This window comes from Gymnodraco acuticeps, unplaced genomic scaffold (assembly GCF_902827175.1).
Source record: "Gymnodraco acuticeps unplaced genomic scaffold, fGymAcu1.1, whole genome shotgun sequence".
NCBI classification, from domain to species: domain Eukaryota; kingdom Metazoa; phylum Chordata; class Actinopteri; order Perciformes; family Bathydraconidae; genus Gymnodraco; species Gymnodraco acuticeps.
Window position 1 is genome coordinate 8,861,431 of NW_022990238.1, and position 20,574 is coordinate 8,882,004.

Here is a 20,574-nt window from a genome sequence, read left to right on the forward strand (position 1 = left end):
CATATTATTTTATAAATAGCGTAGTTGTTTATTTTTTGACTCACTTAGCTTGAAGGCGTGACATACAAATGTTGCTTAGATTTAAAACCTCACATCTCTTTTAAATTATATGACAGCTCAACATCATTTAAAACCATTAAATAGGCTTTAAGTGTAAATTATTATCAGTTTAGAATTGAAAATATGTTTCTAAAGTCTCTTCAACAGTATCACAGCGTCACCGGTTCGTAGCTACTGAACATTTAAAACATATTTTTTCCAAGAACATCCATACAGTGGATCAAGTCCTCCAGGTTTATTTGACAAATAGCCTTTCAGGTGTTTCATATTTTTAAACTCAAAGAAAATGTATCAAAAATCCTACTTTACCATTGTAGCTCAAAATTAAGAGTTTATTCAGGAACACGTGAAGGCAACATAGACACCGACGACAGGAGTGGACTGATGACGCAACTAATGACACACATGGACTGTTCATATATGGAGTTGAAGGAAAACTAGGTTCCTTCCTCTGTCTGTATTATGAAGCAACAGAAAGCAAAACTGGGTGTTTAAAGAAAATCCCCGTGATTTCCAACATTCGGGAAGGTGTTTTCCAAGTACTAACCTACTGCACTCTAAAATAATATACCCTAACCAAACATTGTAATAGCCAGTACAACTTAAAGTGTTTGTGTGTGGTATGTTTCATTTCTTTAAATGAAAAACCAAACATTCCCAGAATTCCTTTTTTGTTCAGTGAGGACATTCAACTTGTACAGTTCCTTATCTGCCTAAGAGGTTAACCCACATTTTAAACACAATTAGTTTTTGGTTTATTTCCTCTTAGTTGTTACATTTTGATTTATATTGTTATTTTTTTGTTTAATGTATTTGTTAGACATGTTCAATGTACACAAAGAGTTAGTGTGAGTGTACGACTCTGCCGTTTGTATACTTTTTGAAAAACAACAATACTAAATAAATACTGAATGAACATTTGTATTTGCTCATGAGTATGAAACTTGAAAGCAACTCCACTGTACTTAACTATTTCAATGTAAGCTTCTTATACTTCATTATATTTCAGAAGAAACATGGAACATTTTATACTATATGAGATCATAATGTAATATATATTATTAAACATTTTTAAAAGGGGTCATTCTTTATGATGAGTACTTTTAATACTTGTGTTTTTATTCTCTTCACTAAAATCATGTTACTTGTAATGTTTGTACAGTGTGACATTGATACTTTTACTGAAGAAAAAACATAAATACTTCTTCCACTGAGCTGTCTTATATTACAGTATTTCTACACTGGGCTCTAGCCTCCACATGGTGTTAAATAACACTTACGTTTAGTTATCAGATGGAAACAGTGTCCGTGTTTGTGACATTTCCTCCACTGCAGATGATAACATGACAAAAACACTGAACATGAGAAAATAAAACCACTTCCTGGACCGGCAGAATGTTTGATTTATGTGGCTTTCTCAAAGCGTTTCCTCCACGACCCGAATACTTCCCGGGTGTCATCGCTGCAATCAGAGAGCTTAGGAGGTAACAGTTTCAGTGTATATCAATGTGAAAACAATAAAGTGACAACAATCTTAGAGCATGTTCTATTCTTGTCATGTTCTGTTAAAGGTTCTGTGTGTTTTCAAACAATGTGGCTTTTGTTTCAGTTTTGCAGTTAATAAAAGCATTTTTGACTGGTTCTAAGAGCAGGGAGAAATTATGATTTATATCAGACATAGAATGATTTGATTACCATCTTTGGTTTTAATAATGATGTGAATGAAATAAGAAAGATGTAGTTTCAGTTTACGAGGAAGAGAAACAAATATTAATCAATTGTATCGAATGGACTTCCCCTAACTATAAGCTCTAAGACATAAAATACATCACTCAAACACACATGTTGACATACACATGCAGGTCGTGCGTCTGTGAAGTGTGTCTTCACCTCTCACCGTATCAATTAAGTGACACAATTGCATTTTCTGATTACATTTTTAATTAAAATACGAATTTATCCACAGATTAAAAATGAAAGGCAGAAAAAGCAAAAATGTAGCTACAATCAGGCACCAATGATACATGTTAGTTCATATTTTTAACAATTGCGATAACGCAACAATAACATTATTTACTGATCATTATTTAATATTTATTTATTCAACTGAAGACGGGCGGGCCCAAGCGGCCCACCAAAGACATTCATGGACTCTCCATTATAGATAACTGAGTGAAGACCAAAGTTGGTCCTACCCCCCCACCCCACTTGATACTCATCTCAATACCTCACAAGAACTGAAGATTTAAAAAAAAAGAAGCAAATGTTCACAGGAAAAAACAACACTATTTCAGTCAGAAATCAAGAGTAAGAAGAAAGTGGTATTTAATATCAGAAAAGCTAGCTGTTTGGGTGGAAGTCAGGAGTGATTTACCACACACACAAGCACTTTTTTATATATATAACCATTAGCCCTGAAAAACAGACGACAAAGCTAGTGCAAAGGAAAAAAAACGACATGAGCAACATGCTGGAGCCACAAGACACGAAGAGACACAAACATGGGATGAGAGTAACAAGAGTTAAGACATCCCACCGTGGCAGGGGTGGACATGGCTTGGCAAGACATTCCGGCACTTGTGATTGGAGATTTCTTGAAATAAGGATGTTTTAGGGTGCGAGTGACTAAGGCAGGACACTTCATTCACACAACTACAATAGCAGTGCTGCTTTGAATTTGCACCACGTTAGAAAATGAACCCTGAAGGCGCTCTCGGGACCCACAGGGAAAAGGAAAACAGAAACGGGAGGACTAGGTCAGACAGACGGGTGCAGTGGCTGAACCAGGTCAGGGAAGAAGAAGTAAACATCTTTGGAGTGTACTCTTTGTTGTTATCAAGCATGACCACAAACATCGATAAATTGTTGTGTTAAAATATGGCAACTTCTCCATCAACTTTCTTTTTTAAGGTCTGGGTGATAAGAACGTGGAGCTGAGGGACTTGTAACTTCTGAATCTCAGTGTGGGAGAAACCCTGAAATCCAAAAGCACTGAGTGAGATTAAGGTAAAGAGAAACCCTGACACTGTGCTGTACATGGGGACATTGACATTAGACCCTGTTTAAGACTGCAGAGGACAGACAGGACATACTACAGCTCTACCGGCCGTGACACTCTACAACTGAAGGAGAGATCGATCACAATCAGAGATTCACAATTACTGTCCTCGTGCTGTCAGTATAGAAATACATGATATTCATGCAGTAAGGAAACAAAAAATAGAACAATATATTTTTTTCTAAACATAAATAAATTGAATTGCAAGAAGTTGATGAATGGCATCTGTTTTTCTTTACATTGCACTGGGATGTAAACAGATGTATTTGTCAGCCTGACTGGCATGGCCCCCAACCCACACAGTACCTGAAACCCTCCCCACCCTTCCCCCATCTCTCAGTCTGTCCAGTAGCTTCCTTCCCTCTGTGTGGTGATGCTCAGCGGATGTAGACGTCCCTCCCCCAGTCGTCCTGGTTCTTGTTGTGGCTCATGTTGGCCCCGGTGTCAACAGGCTCCTGGCAGTAGCGCTCCCTCAGCTTGGCGCGTCCGTGTGGCTGCGTCTGGCTCGGCATCGGAGGGTGGTTCAGGTTCTCCTGGTCCGGTTCGGCACCTTCGTCTTCCCAGGATGCCTGCCTGCCGTGATGCTGCGCCAGGTGGAGGCGGCTGCCCCCTCGGTAGGGCTCGGGCTCTTCATAGGGGTCAGTCTCAATGTCCATGCAGGAGTCGCCGGCCTCGGTGTAGGCGGAGTCCCGGCTGCCCTGGGTCTCAGAGTCGAAGGTGTCCTGCCGGGAAAGCCCCCGGCCGCTGCCCCCCCGTAGCTGGCCCCGAGAAGAGCGCAGGTACGCCTGCTGCTGCTGTTGTTGCTGCTGCTGCTGAGGCTTTCCTCCCAGGTCTGTCTGATAGTCTTGCAGGGTGCCGCTCCCGCCACACTCTGTCAGGGGCCCGTCTCGCTTCTGCTCCCCATGCACCAGGTACGGCCCCTGCAGCAGACATGCCACACAGCAACCATGCAGAGACACAAACAGCAGAGCAAGACCAAACTGTCAGTGGTTAGTAGGCAGGCTTAGCATTAAGACTGAAACCAACTAATTTCATTATAGATTAAACTGAAAATTATTTTTGTGGATGTATCTATTAACCAATTTCCAGTTTCTCAAAGGTCAAAGGTTATATTTTTGAAATGTCTTGTTTTGTCAAAACCCAGAGCTACTAATTGAATATAACATTTAACATAGAAAAGCAAAACAACTCTTTATTAGAGAGGCTGAAAAACTGCATTTTATGCCATAGTTGCATACATAAGTGTTTAGGTTAGGTTGTACAAATATTTGGCATTTATTTTTCTATCGATCCACTATTTGTTGCAGTTGTAGTTAGCAGGAGTCAGAGCATTCAACACAGAACGTGATGTTCCCGCTGAAGGACCTGTGGTTGTGAAAGCGTTAGTGTTCATGACTGACATTAACCTATTTATATCACACACTCACACATTCCTGGTTTTCACTTTGCACACACACACACACAGTTATTAAACAAGCAGTCTGAATATCTAACATGACATCAGTGCCACCTTCTGGCAGATTGACCTCATGGCAGAAATAAAGCAGAAATAACTATTATATAGTTATTAATTTAACTCTGCAGCACATGATGTTAAGACTGAAACAATTTCACGTAAATTAAAAAAATACAACAACGGTTTCTGGATGTTATTTTGGACTTTTTTGTTGACGCTTCTAAGACAGCATCAATAAAAATGGTAGAATTAAATATAAAACATGTTTTAAGCCATTTGGTGAAATTCTGCTGCTCGGGTGACACAAATATCTATGACAATGTGCAACTCATATAAATGAATGTGCAGCCAGTCGTAACTTATGAGTAGAAATACACCAAATTAATATTTGGATTATAAAAAGATTAAAGTGGACACAGTGTTAGCAACGGCCTCCAACGAAACAAAGCGTTTCCGTCTGAAGAGGCGGACATGACTTGCTGTTTTCGGGCCGGTACCATAGCAACACGGAGGAAGACAGCAATCTGGATTCAGCCTCCCAGAGAAGAAAAAGTGGTGGCGAGAGGAGGCCACAGAGCTAAAGAGGGCAGGGTGGGGGGCAGCAGATATCCTTTTACTCTTCATTATAGCAATATGGAGGGGCCCCCATCGGCAGAGCTGAGTTACTCTTTAAGTCCAGTGTGGTTTGCTCTCACAGTTTAAACAGCGTTGGCAAGGTAACGTTGACCTGCTAACATACATGTAATCTCTCTTGTGGGTGTTCTTAAAGCTGTTCATGTGTGTGAATTTGGCTCATTTACGTGTCAGGTGTGCTAGTGTGTATGTGTTTCTATATACAGCATCGACAGGGTTTTAATGCACTTTTCCTTCAGGCTGCTGGGTTGTGGTTGAGGTACCAGAGTCCCCCCCCCTGCCCTCTATGTTGGACTTCAGAGAGCATGTTCTTCCTCTTTCCTCTCATTGGCTAAAGGACCGTCCATTTCAGGCCACATATCCATATTTCTGCGCAGGGAGGTGAGCACCTGTACCTGCAGGTTGGATACGGGCTCGGGGGAGGAGGCCAGAGCTGCTGTGGCCATGGTGCGGTTCAGCAGAGGGTTGGGGGGGTTGCTGCTCGGGGGGTGTGTCGCCTTCCAGTACGCCTCCAGGTAGTCAGCCAGATGTTCGCAGGCGTCCTCTAGCTGGTTCTCGTCCAGGATAATGTCAAACAATTCCTGCACAGAAATAAAATTACTATTAAGGTGAGAATTTTCTTACACTTTTCAATTTTTCAATTATTTTGTTTCTATAATGTCTTCTTGCAGAGTATTTGGGATCGAAAACATTTATTATTTTCACCTGTACTGTATCGCAAAATGTGTAGAATTGTAAAATACATTTAAAAGGCTCTTTTAACAAAACAAGTTTTTCTCATACTCTAAAATCTTCCCCTTATAGCACCAAAATACACCACACTTTGCAGTTCCTTTCCTATCTATATTATAGGAAGTATTATTTTATTACTCAGGTCACAAAGCATACTCACAGGTGGGCACTGGGCCAACTTGTCTGCTGCCACCATCTGCACATTTAGGTGTTTGGCCTGGGATTTCCCCCTAGATTTGATGAGCCTCTGGAGGACCTGCAGGGAGACAAAAACCCTTCAGAGAATCTACTAAAGCAATGTTATAGGTAGGGGTAGGTAGGCAAAATGAATCCAGCTAACAAAATATAATGCTGCAGAGATAAAGTATTGGTCTGGTTCCTTCAATACAAGTGAATGTAATAACCAAAAACTATAAACAAGCTACAAAAAGGTTGCATGACTTTACTTGATCACCACAGTGGATAACCTTGCCTGTTTGAATATGTTAGATGACCCTCACAGCCTCTGTAGCCTAATTTAGAAACCTTTTTGTATGATACCTTAAAGCTTCAACATCCACAAGGGCATTTATGGTCATATATTATCTAAAAGAACAAAAATCTTAACATTTCTTAAGCCTGTGTTAAACACAAACCTTCTTTTAGACATCAAACCTTTAACATTTGCGAATCCCAAACACAAGAGCGTTTGAGTTGAGGAAACCAGAAGTGCAAAAACTCATTTCTGGGTTAAAGACTTATTCCTACAGCACTTTTATACAGAATATAATTACATTTAAAGGGTAATGTTAACAAATGAAACTCATAAATAGGGCTTTGATTTAAGACTAATTTATCGCTATACCTTAGGTGAGGCTATTTTGATATAGACAATGATGGGAGCCAGGGAGGTCTTGGCCAGCTGAGAGGGGTGGTTGATTGTGTCCGCATCCAGGGCGACCAGCTGGAGAGTGCGGGCCAGCTCAAAGATTCGCTCGATCTCACTCTGCACCTCCGCTGAAGGCCCAGCACACAGAACACACAGGTAAGTTCAGCGAGAAGGCAAAACAATTGTGTAATCTTCTGCTAACTATGAGGAAATGTAGCCGTGTATATCAGCCATAAGTACATAACCAACATGTTTGTACTAAATCATGCATGATTAAGATTTTAGAAAAAAAATATTTCCAAGCGTATGAATTAGATTGGATCACAGTTAAGTTCCATTTATGCAAAGCTAAATGGAACAGAGCAGCATCCTCATTCTGTTGCCACCTCTCAACATTACCGTATGTTATTCTGATCTTTCTTTATTTCAAAGGAAGGAGGCACTTAAGAATGAGATGCCTTGTAATCACTTGTAATAAGAGCACGATTTTTCACCATGTAAATAAAACAGAAAAAAACACCCTCTCAAAACAAAATTAGGTGGAACATTAGTTGTTGTTAGCGCTAATGGGCACAGCAGTAATTATTTTATCAGGTGAACCACTCAAGTCTCTGCACTGCTTGGCTGTTTTGTTTTCATTGTTCCTCAACAACAGCCTATAAGAGCTTGTTATTCAGCATTTTGAGCGCAGTCCCCCCACCCGTGTTTTTTTTGTCAGCCTGTTGACGTGTAAGGAGAGAGACTAAAACTGAAAATAAGTTGGAAAACCTCGCCTGTCTGGGCAAACCTCGGCCCCTCTGAGGCGTGGGCGCTGCCAAACCAGTGCCAGGGAGAGATAACGGGGGCAAGGCAATCTGCAGAGAGCCAGGGCTGCACACACTGCAGCAGCCTCCAGAGGGCTGAAGCATAAAGAATTCAAGATGGAGGCAAAAAAACAGGGCCTCAGCCGAGTGATAAGACTCATGAACTTTAACTCATATAAAGAAATAGCTGGCAAGGTTTTCATTACCTCAACAAAGACTTTTGCAAATTTGGATTTAACTTCACAGAGAAACATGTTCCCCTGTCATGACCAGAAAGAGTGCATGAGGCAAGGTCCAGCTTTTATAGAGGCTATCCTTGTATGATTGCTCACAGACAGTATGGATTATCCTAGGTCAAAAAAAGGGGGAGAGCAGTATGGAAAGTATCGGCTTCCATCTCTGCTCATTCCCGCTCAGTTTCGAGCGGTTGCCAGCCGCCCTGTTGCCCTCCCACAGATCTCTCCCTGCTTTGGTTTTGAAATACTTTTTCTTTTGTAAGAGACTACAGGCTGTCAAACAGAAGTATGAGGAACAGAGAAACTGACAGGCAAGCAGACGAGCAGACAAATGATGTATGAGCAAATGATGAATAAAGTGAGAAGAAAAGGGAAGTGAGGAAGGAGAGAGGCTTCATTGTTTTGTTGCAAGGAGAGTATACGTACCCAGTACGTCTGAATCAATACAGAGTAGAAGAACAAGAAGAAAATGGGAGGTGGGAGAGTAGGAAGGAAGATTGGGTGATGGGCAGAAAAGACAGGATGAAGAAAGAGAGAGACCAGATCAGACTCAGACAAAAAGGGGTATAAAAGGGGGGAACATTTACACTTTCTTTGAAGGATTTTGCCAACTTTGCCATCTATCTATCTATCTATCTATCTATCCATCCATCCATCTATCCATCCATCTATCTATCCATCTATCTATCTATCCATCCATCCATCTATCTATCTATCTATCCATCTATCTATCTATCCATCTATCTATCTTTCCACCTTTCTATCAAGAAACACAATGAAAGCAGTAAACATATGAAACACAGACATTGAAAACACTTAAAATGTACGTTCTGCAACATGATAAATATTTTCCGTTTGCTTGTTCTGCACTGCAATATTTTATCAAGTGCTTTATGACTATTCAAATAACAAAATAGGAGTCCAATGAATGTCTGAACTGTGAAGTTAATGGCATTTTTGTTTGGCTGTGATTTGTGCAGATCCAAAGTGGCTGTGTGTAGTCTTACCCAGGCTGGATCGGGTACTGGAGCGTTCAATGATGGTGTGTTTGCTGGGGTTGTTGAGGACTGAGCGTTTGGCCAGAGATATGTCCGCTGTCACCCGTGTGATGGATATCCTGAAACGGATATCCAGTACAGCAGTCATTACCGGGTTGGCAAACAGAAGCCAGTTAAAGCAGAGCGTCCAGTACATGATGGCTGCAGAGAGCAGATGGTCTCACTCTTACCTGCCCTCAAACTTGTGTTTCAGGAAGTCAAAGAGAGCTTTCTGCATCATGTCTGTCACCTAGAGACAAAACATCAGACATAAGACAACAAACTATAATAGTAAACATTGATGTAAGACAAATAAATGTTGGCAGAGGTGTACAAATAATTGCATAATAAAAAGTGCACTGTTACATGTAAAAGTTCTGCATTCAAGATTTTACTAAAAGTACAAAAGTAATAGCATCAAAATAAACTCACACAAGTACCAAAAAGGCGAATTTGAGAATAGTTATATAATTGGATAATAATTATTTAAGCTTTAATGTGTTCATCACTTGTTGCTACAGTACATTGTAGTTTGTGACTTTTAATTCAGTTGTATCTTAACCTGTAATAACATTTGTTAAATTATTTGTTTTATATATATAAAAATCCTGTGAACTGTAGTGAAGTATTAGTACAAAGCAGCAGGAAATATAACGTCTAAGTACAACTACCTCAAAATTGCAATTATTACAGTACTTAAATAAAGGTACATAGAATTTTGCTTATTCTTCTCCTTGCCTCATATCCTTTGAGTGATGGTCCGACTAGGATGATGGGTCTCATGGAGGGAACCACGTCGTAGGGGGGAACATGCTCCATCTGAGCCGGAGAAAAAAGAGAGCACAAACATTAGGGTGAGCGAGGCCGTTAAGTTGCGTCTGCGAGTGCATTTAAAACAGCTCGAAAAGGTGTACACTCACACATAAATCCACATTAACTCAACACAAAAGCCCTCTCTGTGAGCAGTCAGACTGATGGATTGTGGGTTTTTAGATGCTGGAGTCCATTGGTTTTATTGACTGGCTATGAATGGTCAGAGACGGGGATCAATTTCTCTCTGAATGCACTCGCTTCTATTTCTTAGTCTGCATTCTTACATAATTAGTGTCCATAATTAAACCACCAGACGCTAGGGTGTCAGGAAAGCTCTCGTGGACGAGCTGCTACTCTAACACAGGCGTCACACTTCACACTTTCCTTTTTTTGTTGTGCATCAGCACCTGTCAATGTATTACTGCCAATAAATGCTGAATTGAGAGTTTTATAGTAAGAATGCACTTCCTTTTCCATTTGGATTTAAACTGTATGTTTTTCTATTTGTTTTTTTTATCCTCAATTCCAATTTAAGCTTGAAACCAACCATAATGTGTTCATCGCACAAATGTCTATGAAGGCTTTATAAAACCCGTACACACAAACAATGAAACAAATCTGAGTGTTTTCTCCATAGTTCAGTTTAGTCTTTATCCCGTCTAAAGAACCCTGTACATCCTCAGCCTGTGGATTTCATCAAGCCATTTTCACAAAAAATTGATAAACCTATAAGCATGAAAGGGACTCATATAGAACACCCACACACAAACACGATCTATAATGCGACACATGAACTTGAGGCTTATTTGTACATGAAAGGAATGATTCATCTTTAAGGACTACATAAGCATTTGTCCTATTTGGAAGCCGTCGGTTTTCAATGAGAGTGGGGTGAAAACAGTCCTATATGCTTTGTGAACATTGAAATTGGATGAATTTCTTTTTAGATTGGTATTCCATGCATGCTCCCTCGTTCATGTGCGCTGTGAGGCTCTTCAAGCAGGAGATAGTGCTGGAGTGCTCCGCTCCGCTCCACTACATTACATTACATAAAGCAGAGCAACGGAAGCTCATTTCACCTCATTCGTATTCACAGAAGCTAAAAATACATATTTTAAAAGTTTCCAAATGGCTCTTGTCTCTTAAGGGGCAGAGCAGGAGCACTGGACATAACAATAGCTTCGGAATAATAGGAGCACAATTTAGTGTGGTGAGCAATGGAGGAGGGTGTACATAATATAGATCTGGATGATAGTTCAATATTACACTTTATTGTCACTCTTTAACATCAGATCTTTCCAAAAAAACTATAAATACAAATTGCAGATATTGTATTTAAAAAAACAGAGTGAAAGCAGCAAAACATTAATTGTTGCTGCTCAAAAAATAAATGTAATTAAACATTACAACAGCCATAATTATAGATATTTTTTGGAAATTATGGACAGTTTTGCTTAAATATTAGTGTAAAACATTTCCAAATGTTGTTGCAATCGAACAGACAGTACATCCCAATCGCAGATAAAATGTCAATTTATAAGATCCTATTATACCAATGAAGTCCTTTTTTGTAAAGATACATTGAAGTATTTTTATACTTTTTAAGGAACCGTGGGAACACAGCGATTTTGTTTTAAAATCTGTTAGAAAAGGCTAATGTTGAGATATCGTGGTTCACAGATATCCAGTCTACATTGCAGTAATTGAATGATGAGTTAAAGGCCAATGTCTGTCACTCCAATCATAACATGTCTTTGCTCTGCAGCCTTAACGTGCAAATTGTGCTGAAAAGCATGAAAACTTCTGATTGTCGGCTCATCCGTCATAAATGGAAATGAAAGCATGTCAGGATGTATTACTGTTACACTCTGACTAACAGGGTCTGGGATGGAGCTGTGCCTGCATCTGCACACTGACAGCTGTGAGACAAGCTCTGGGGAATGACAAACCGTGATATACAAATTATCCTGTGAATATGCCAATATGCCAATATGCCAATATTCCGCAGACTGATTTCGTACCACCAGAAGAAAGAAAATGGGACAATGACACAACAGAGGACGAGGAGTCAGAAATCTGAGAGGTTGGGGTTAAGATCGAACCACACTCACCGACTTCTGTTTCTGTTTAGCTGGGCCACCTACAGTACCATTCCACACAAAAGCCAGAAGGGACAAAAGAAAGCACAAAACACAAAAGCACATTTAGTTATTGACATGATAGGATTAGTGGGGAGAGAAGCTGTTATTGATTAAAACAGAGTTTACAATGAATGCCTCCTGTGGCTTCATTTTAAAATAGATTCAGACGGATATGCAGCAGCAGCCATTTCAGAGTGTATCAGTTAGTTTAATGCCTCTCCCAGCTAGCAGGCACAGTAACAAACAAACAAACAAACAAACAAACAAACAAACAAACAAACAAACATACATATATCAGTGTTACTGTCAAGACCAGAGCATGAGGGGCTAAACAGGTTTTGATCCAGCTACAGGTGAGGCAGGGAAAGTTCAGTTGTGAGCGGTTAGTGAGAGGGGAAGAGGAGATTAGAGCTGAACACATCTTGGAGGGGACAGATGCAGGAGGGGGTCTGGCGATGTCCTGTAGCCCTAATGTTACCTTCTTAAAGAAGGGCAGTCGGTGGGCGTTGGCCTGAGGGGATGTTACGCTGCCTGACATGCCTTTGGAGGAGCGAGGGTCACCCTGGGACTCAGGGGGCTCCTCAGCATCCAGGTCCAGGGGGTCAACGTCAAAGGCCACATTGGACATGTCCATGTGAGCTGACGGAGGGGGGATGGTGCAGAGAGAAGACGAAAACAGACAAGGAAGAAGGGAAAGAAGAGAGAGAGAGAGAGCAAAAAAGGGCAAAGTAAAAACAGGATGAGATAGAGAGGAGAAAACGCAAAAGGAGAAAGAGTCAAGAGAATGTGAAATGCATCCAGAAAGAGGCATGGAAGAGATGGTATATATTGAGATCAAAACAAGGTGATATTATATGAAGTGGAAACAACATAGAAAGAGTTTTAAAAAAGAACAGACCAGATTTCCATTAAGCAAGGCACAGATGAAAGGTACAATAGCATGAACAGAATAGATTCAGTGGACAGAAAGCAACAGAACTTGGAGTGTAGATGTGTAAAGCAGGGGCTGCACAATCGAGAAAAGTAGTTGAAAGGAAAGAAGGAATCAAGCTGAGAGGGAAGATGGGTGTTGGAAATAGATGTGTGTTGGGATTATTGTTGGTGATTCGGGTGTCAGGTGTGGAGGGGGAAGGGCAGACAAGGCTGACAGGTGTCCAGTTTTAAAGGAAGTGTGTAGGGCTTTGGGAAACACACTTTTTTTGCTTTGTGAAAATTGAGAGATGAGGAGAATTATACCACTCTAATATCAAACAGCTAAACTGGTTCTGTCTAAAAGCAATACTATCTTCGAGCACCCCTAAAGCTCAATAATGAACATGTTCTATCTCATCTGTTTCAGTGTAAAAAAACATACTCTGGTTTCGTGTTTTATTATTTATTTAGTGACCTTTAGAGGTGTTGATAGCCAGATTTACCTTTGAACAGAGCCATCTGTTTATTTGTGTGTGTGTGTGTGTGTGTGTGTGTGTGTGTGTGTGTGTGTGTGTGTGTGTGTGTGTGTGTGTGTGTGTGTGTGTGTGTGTGTGTGTGTGTGTGTGTGTGTGTGTGTGTGTGTGTGTGTGCTAAGCATCCACAGGGTGTAAGGATCCAACAATCTGGATTGATAGAATGATTTAATGATCAATGATCCAATATCATCAAAGCCAAGTTAAAAACACCTACTAGCTTACAGTCCATTGTGAAAATACAAACATTATTAAGGGATATTTTTGTTGTTTTTTGTCAGTTGATAACTGATTGTGTTAAATGGGCATATGATATCAAATATAATCCATTGTCTAAATAAGCATGATTCCTAAAATGTCAAAAATGTTTCTTTAGGTGAGATCACCTACTTTAGGGTGAACTAGGTATATTAGACATATGTGCTTTCCGGTATACAGGTTTTCTGTTCAATAAAGTTGCTCTATTTAATTAAAATCTTAATGTCTATCAAAGTATGTTCCCCATGTTTGCACTTCTATCTCTGGCTGTCTCTCTGGATATCGAGCAGCTCTCTGTCGTACTGGCGATGCACACACAAAAGCCAGACATACTTGTCAAGTTAAATGAGTGAGGTCCATTCTCGGCTCTATTTCAGTGCCGTCTTGTGTGCTAATGACAGACCTCCTAAGACCTCTCTCACATCACAGAGCAACCCACTGAGATGTGCCGTGATTCATCATCATGCCTGACTAACTAGCCAATTAAAATCTTCATCTAAATATCAGGCGCCTGTCTCATCACGCTGTGTCAGGATTGCCCACATAAACACACACACAGTCACTATTCTGACAGAAGAGAGGGAGACCCCCTTGACCTCACCTGTGCCAGGTGGGGTGGGCCTGCGGGTTCCCGTGGCAACGTCCAGACTGGAGCTTCCTCCAGATTTACTATTATTGGAGAAAAAAAAGCACAAGTTATTTTTGTGGTAAAGTAAAGACCAAATTATAGCTTCACAATACTGAGGACACCGTAATCATCAGGATGCTTATTTTTACCAACAAATAATATATGTTAGGTTTTCTCCCGCCAGGAGGGGGCTCCTCGTAGTTTAAAGTGAACAAAGTGCTGTATTGGCCTTCTGGTAATAAATAGTGAAGAGAACACATTTGGAAAAAGCCAGAATGAGCTTCTGACTTTGAGAAAAATGTCATCTCTAAGTAATTAAAGTTTGGGTAGGCGACGTGTTTTATGCTTCATAAAGCTAAAGTTCCACAATATTATTGTAATTCAAGTGGTGTGAGAGAAAATGAGTATTCTGCACTTCCTCTTGGCTCAGTTTTCAGACTTTAGAAAATCTCCTTTATTTTCCAGAAAACAACATACCCCGTGGCACCACTTAAATTAGAATAAGCTTAAAGGTTATTATGGAATGTTTTCCCAATCCTGCCAAAAATAAAGTACCTCCCCCAGCTTAAAGAAATGAAGTGAACTCCCTGTAAAATGTATAGAATCCCATCAACCCTTGTTATTGTTATATGTGTTGATGATACATACATTCCTGGAAAATATAAAATAAAAAACCTACACTTCAGAAATCTATAGTACATATTGTAGTTGTAGTGGAATACGGTGACTCACTGCAGTGCTTGTGTCTATTTAAGGAAGATTTACATTGCCTGGTGGGTGATGTGTGACTCAGGTTTGACCTGTTTTGAAAAGTGTGGTTGTTGTTTGTGACGCTGATCCTGGAGCTGCTGAGGGACTTCAACAGTACCTGGAGCTGAGTCGGTTCTGTCTCATCCTCTGCTCTTGCAGCATGCGGGTGTTTTCCAGTTTGACCGGGCTGGGGATGAAGCCCACCTCACAGCCCTCCTTCACCAGACGTCCGATCCACCAGTCATTGTTGTATTTCTGCAAAGAGACAGACATCTGTAACCAATGACGTACCAGCATTTTCCTTTTCACATGCATTATCACTGGGTTGAATTAAAATGTACACATTTGAAACAACATGGACAGTGCAAGGCAGGGACGTGCACAGGTACGGGCTATTGTTGCCCGGGCAATGGCCCGTTTGGCCTTTTTGGCTGACCTGCCCCTCTGGAGAGAGCGAGAGTTTTTTTTGTTTCTGTTGTGGCCGAATCAACATGATAAGCCCACAATTAGTATTGTAGCGTCTCGCTGCGGGAAACACACTTTGTCAGCGCTGTCATCTGCCGGTGCTTTAAGACCACCTCAGTTTCAGATTTTGGAAACTTGATTTTGAGTTGACTCATGGCAGTTAGGGTATAAGGGACAACCCACGAGACTTTACTTCCTCTTGATACCGGCGGTTATTTACAAAAAACACCTAAATATAGCCTACTTGTTGTTATTGTGCTTCTGTCTTTCTGTGTCTTCTCATCTGTAAACTCCCTCAACGGGGCCGCTCGCTCTCTTTTCTTGATCGCCCTCTCACGGGTGAACAGTTCAATGTCCCGCTTCATTGAAGGATTTCTGCCATGTCTCTACCACTTTAGTTTGACCATCTCTGTTATGGAATACTAAATAAATAAGTAATTAGACACCTTACCGTCACTGCGCTCATAAAGAATGATAAGAATAAGAACTGAACTTGAACTGGTTTCATTAATTAGTGAGTTTATTTAAGGTAATTAGTTAGAAGCCCTATTTTATCAGTATGTCTGCACAGCAATGCTCAAACTACATTAGAACAGAATTGTCCCCATTTTATCTTTAATAGTTACTAACATTAGATATTTTAATGAGATATGGACCGCAAAACATTTTTTAAATCAAGTCATACTCGCCTTAGCTTATTTTGTTATGAGATGTGAATCACTGTTCAATTTAGTTGATGTAATAATCGTTTGGTTTCTTTTACATTAAAAACAAGTTACAATTTTCAAAAGGTCTTGTGTTTTTTTCGGGGGCAGGCCCTTTTTCCAGTTTAGAGTAATAGCCCCTCCAAATGTCTGTGCACGTCCCTAGTGCAAGGAACAATGAATTGTATGCAATTTCATAAATGTAGACATCGTTAACAATAAAATAATAACAGCACATAGAACAGAACTGTACCGTTCATAGTACAGAAAGCCTAAAGCACAATCAATTGTAGTAGAATAGATTAGAGTAAACTTGACTTTTTCTGAGATGGAAATCTTGCCTTAAATTACCAAACATTACATAAATAACATGAAAACACCAAAAACTGGTAGAATTGAAGTGCACAAGTGCTTAGCGCAAAAATGCTGTTGTACTTATTACACATTACACAAATGCACTTAGGTTCATCCTCATTGAGTCGAACCATGAACCAAACATCGCTAAGTGATGTGGTTTTGCACTTTGCCACACAAAGTCTTCCTCCTGGTGGCAGAAGTTCGTATTCAGAGAAGAGAGGATGTTGAGTCTGCAATGATTTGTGTAGCTTGTTTCATGACTGCCTGCTCTAAATGTGCTTTGTATTCTTCCTCTTACCCTCAAAGCTGTTTTGGGAAAGTTCGAATGCAGGCTTTCAGTTGCACTATTGCAATATAAGGTTGCTGAATCAAGTAGTAGCCCTATGTGAACCTGAGCACAATGAGGCACACTTTCTTGCAAATACATTTTATGCCTGATGTCAGTAAACTAATGTTATCTAATTGAACAAAAAATATTTGTATTCAGAAAGTAGGACAATACTTGTATCACTTTTTTTCCTTATTCCACCAAATGTGTTTTACTCAATTCTCCTTGCTCTGCAGCTCTTGTTAGTGCTTACGCCCACTCATGGCCTGGGTAGGGTTTTGACAGAAGGAGACGGTGCAGTGAGTTGCAATAAAACATGATCCCATCATCAATGCCAATTGTTTGACTCTCCAAGACCTGCTGTTGTTTCCCCCTACACAATCCTGCAGCCTGTGACTTACCTTTAGTTCAGGGTGAATCAGTGCAGACTTTTACTTCTAACTACAGTAACAGCTCTAGTGCTATACTTTTCCGTACCGAAACGTTCTTTTCCATACCAAGGTGTGTTCTCCTTGGAGAGTCGGAGAAGTTCATACCTCTTTAATGTGCAAGAAGTCTTTGGCCTCGAAGGATATGGCCATGCCCTGCACAGGAACCTCATCACTGGGGCCGGGGTTGTAACCGACATTTGTCCGCACAGCAAACGCCACCGGTTTGGTCTGGAGCAGTGATGGGAAACACAGATATTAGTATACAGATGCTAACTCAATACAACACAGAGTTTGGTGTCCCTTTGAACGAGGGGATGAGGTTCATTAGTGTCAAAACACAACATTGATGTGAAGATTATGCAATAAGAATGACTATTAAACTAATACTTCCCATTACGGGTGGAGATACAACAGTTTATTATCGCTGACCTTTGCTTTCTCGAGCGTGGCGAGGGCCTGTCTGTCAGCCTCCTTCCTCAGAGCCTCGGGGTCCTCCTCCAGGGACACGTCTGAGTCCGAAGGCCGGCTCGTGTAGGAGTCTGCCGAGCCCTGAAATGCATAACAAGTTTAAATAAAGGTGAGGAGGAGAAAAGGACAACATTGTTATGAATCAACCCTTGGAGGGAGCATCAACCGAGTACACCGAGTCAATTGTGATGAACTCAGTGCAGTCTGGGTATATGTTTGAATGTCTGCTGTCTAACCCGACAACCTTTTTGTTCATCTTTAAGATTTCCCAGTGTTCTCCTGTTCCCTTGAATCCACCTTTCTCGTCTTGAGTGTGAAGAAGAACGATTGTGGTTCTGCCTTTGCAATTTCATTTGTGGTCAAAATGTCAAGCCTGCTTTGAGAAGCATAACCTACAAAGACACAAAGGGGGCCTCGGCCTTCATACTACATGAAAGCTGACTCTGTAATTTGAGGTGGAGCTGATGCATAACAACAGGCCAACATTTCCACTGCAGCTATAGTGAGGCCGAGCAGCATATTCAGTGTGTGGAAGTGTCAAGTAGAGACAGAAAAAGAGATAGAGAGAAAAAAAATGACCCGTGGACTCTTTATAATATTAGTGGGGTTATTCATTTCACATGAAGTGGCTACAGTTTCCAGCACATCCACCACTCGTGTACAGTAACTTGACTCTGCTGACCCTCATCCAGACACCCATACCACAATAAAAACCAGAGCCTGCTGGGAGCCTACTGTACTGTTTAGCAGAGAGGGAGGCAGCCTGAACTTCTGTTCTCAAGTGTTTGAGTGTTCAACTTATATAACAATCCCACTTATTCTTTTCTTGCTGTTTTATTTTAATTTTTTCAGGCTGCCTGGCGCTTTGTAGGAGGTGCCGACAAGAATGCGGACAGCTGAATGTGCCAGGCAGAACAAGTGAGTCACTAGGTGTGGGCTATTAAAATAGAGGTGAGAATGCGCAAAGATGACATACACCATATGCAATGATGATGAAAATTCCCATTGCATGATTAGTCAGACAACACCAAGATTTCAGTAGAGTACAACACATATATCTCTGCACAAGGGCTGCGTATTGTAACAAATCTTTGCATGAGACCATGAGTTTTAGTGTTTATACCAAAACAATATAATTACTGATACCTTAATGTGTAATATAAATTAATATAAACATGTTCTAATGTTTTCTTTCCATTTCAGAAAATAATTGGAACTGCCCAGCGCCTTAAATGAAGACCTTAAATAAAATCTTGAATTGGAAAACCTGCAAATTAACATCAAGACTTGTTGAGACTTGTAGCGAGCATTTAAAGCGATACTAAATCAGTGCAGTACTCTTTTAAGTGCCATACTCTTGGTTCATTGCAGCCAACTTGCTGTTGTCTGAATTGTTTTGTATGCTTATTATAAAGATAAAAAGAAATGTGAGATGTCCCAGTGGGGCCTTGTGGTAAAGACAATACGCTAAAGCAGCAATATCCCTGGTTGGAATTTGGTGGGGGACTTGTGTTGCAGGTCATCACCCTCTCTTTCTCAGCCTTGTCTCTATTTCGACAGCCAACTGTGGGATAAAAGTAAAATGCCATGAGAAGAATCAATGAAAGAGTCCTTGATGTCATTCCTCAAGAGAAACATTGTGAGCCGAGTGCGCCTGAAGGTCTAAATATATCCATGAGTGAAACATGTGTGTGGTGCGTCAGCGTGTTTGCACATGTATGTATGTGGGATGAAACTGCCTCTATACCTTTGATTACCATCCATGCATCTCTGTATGATTTAAAACGAAAACAACAAACACAAATGTTGATTCTAGCTCAACCACCTGTTGCTTCAAGGCTCTGCGACTTGGTAACAGCACATTAAATGCAGACACTCCCTGTTGCCAAGGCGATGGCTAGCTACTCAAGGCGTCCTCGGGCTTCCACAAACCATCCCCACTTCCTGTTACATTCACTCAAACGCTGGAGGAGGCATCCCACTCAGGTAGGAGGAATGAGCTTGTGAGTGGCATGCAGCATCTAATGAGCACATTAACAGCCGCCCCCATTAACCAGCTGTGAGTCATCGAAACCATAATCGCTGACTGGTCAAGGTTAATAAACCTTGATGGGAAACCCACAGGAATATGTTTAAAGAATAAAGAATGACGTCTGAAACAACATGTGACAAACCAGCTCACTACAGCGTGTGATGCAGCAAAATGTAGTGCGAAAGAGAGTGGGAGGGATTACCCTTTGTGAGTGTATGTGTGATTGTGGACAAATACGTGTATGTGAGTCATCCAGTTAATTCATGTCACATACAATCAGAGGAAAAGGAAACGGTAAGGGGCAGGAAGAATTGACAGATTCATCAGCACATACAAATAATATATATGTGAACGAGGGGATAAAACAGCGACTGATCAATAACCTCTCTACTTCCTGCCCCTGAAATCATTTCAGAGCGCGATGATGGACAGAACAAGCAAGAAAACATTTCCTCCACTTCTTCATTTCTGACACTCTCCTCCCTTCCCTCTCTTCTCCTTCTTCACCTCTCATGCCATTAGGTTGTGTCTCTAATTTAGCTGCTTGCTTCACTTCACATACAGCTCATGTTCAAAATAGCTTCAGGTCATCTGATTGCTGAGCTGCTTTCCTATTGGCTGTGCCATACCAGAGACCCCAGCAGTGTCATAGTAACCATCTCTGCGGCTTATAACAGGCAGTGAGAGCAGTAAAGAAGATGGAAAGCAGTTATATGGATCAATATTCAGTGGTGGACTATAACTATTACTGATTACATGAGTTTTTCTATTTCAAGTTACTTCATGCTTTTACCACAAAACATTTCACAGGAAAATATTGGATTTTTCTCTCCACTTCAGTTATTGACGGATTTAGTTTCTTCACAGCCTG

At 40.8% G+C, this 20,574-nt stretch overlaps 1 protein-coding gene across 5 annotated transcripts in view; it reads right to left on the minus strand.

Annotated features, from left to right (window-relative positions):
- Positions 1–1,742: 1,742 nt before the first annotated feature.
- cacnb1 (calcium channel, voltage-dependent, beta 1 subunit) overlaps positions 1,743–20,574 on the minus strand; it is a 38,631-nt gene continuing 19,799 nt past the window's right edge. For 2 of the 5 annotated variants that reach the window (XM_034219762.1, XM_034219766.1), the window contains 13 exons: positions 17,633–17,752; positions 17,309–17,431; positions 15,037–15,173; positions 14,142–14,209; positions 12,316–12,476; positions 9,622–9,702; positions 9,075–9,133; positions 8,854–8,963; positions 8,273–8,281; positions 6,784–6,935; positions 6,100–6,195; positions 5,603–5,788; positions 1,743–4,038 (listed from right to left, as the gene is read on the minus strand). In XM_034219762.1, coding sequence (XP_034075653.1) covers positions 3,496–4,038; positions 5,603–5,788; positions 6,100–6,195; positions 6,784–6,935; positions 8,273–8,281; positions 8,854–8,963; positions 9,075–9,133; positions 9,622–9,702; positions 12,316–12,476; positions 14,142–14,209; positions 15,037–15,173; positions 17,309–17,431; positions 17,633–17,752 — 1,845 coding nt within the window. In that variant the 3' untranslated portion in view covers positions 1,743–3,495. Of the gene's footprint in view, positions 4,039–5,602; positions 5,789–6,099; positions 6,196–6,783; positions 6,936–8,272; positions 8,282–8,853; positions 8,964–9,074; positions 9,134–9,621; positions 9,703–11,807; positions 11,837–12,315; positions 12,477–14,141; positions 14,210–15,036; positions 15,174–17,308; positions 17,432–17,632; positions 17,753–20,574 lie in introns of all 5 variants that reach the window. The other 3 variants (XM_034219764.1, XM_034219763.1, XM_034219765.1) reach the window with 3 other exon arrangements.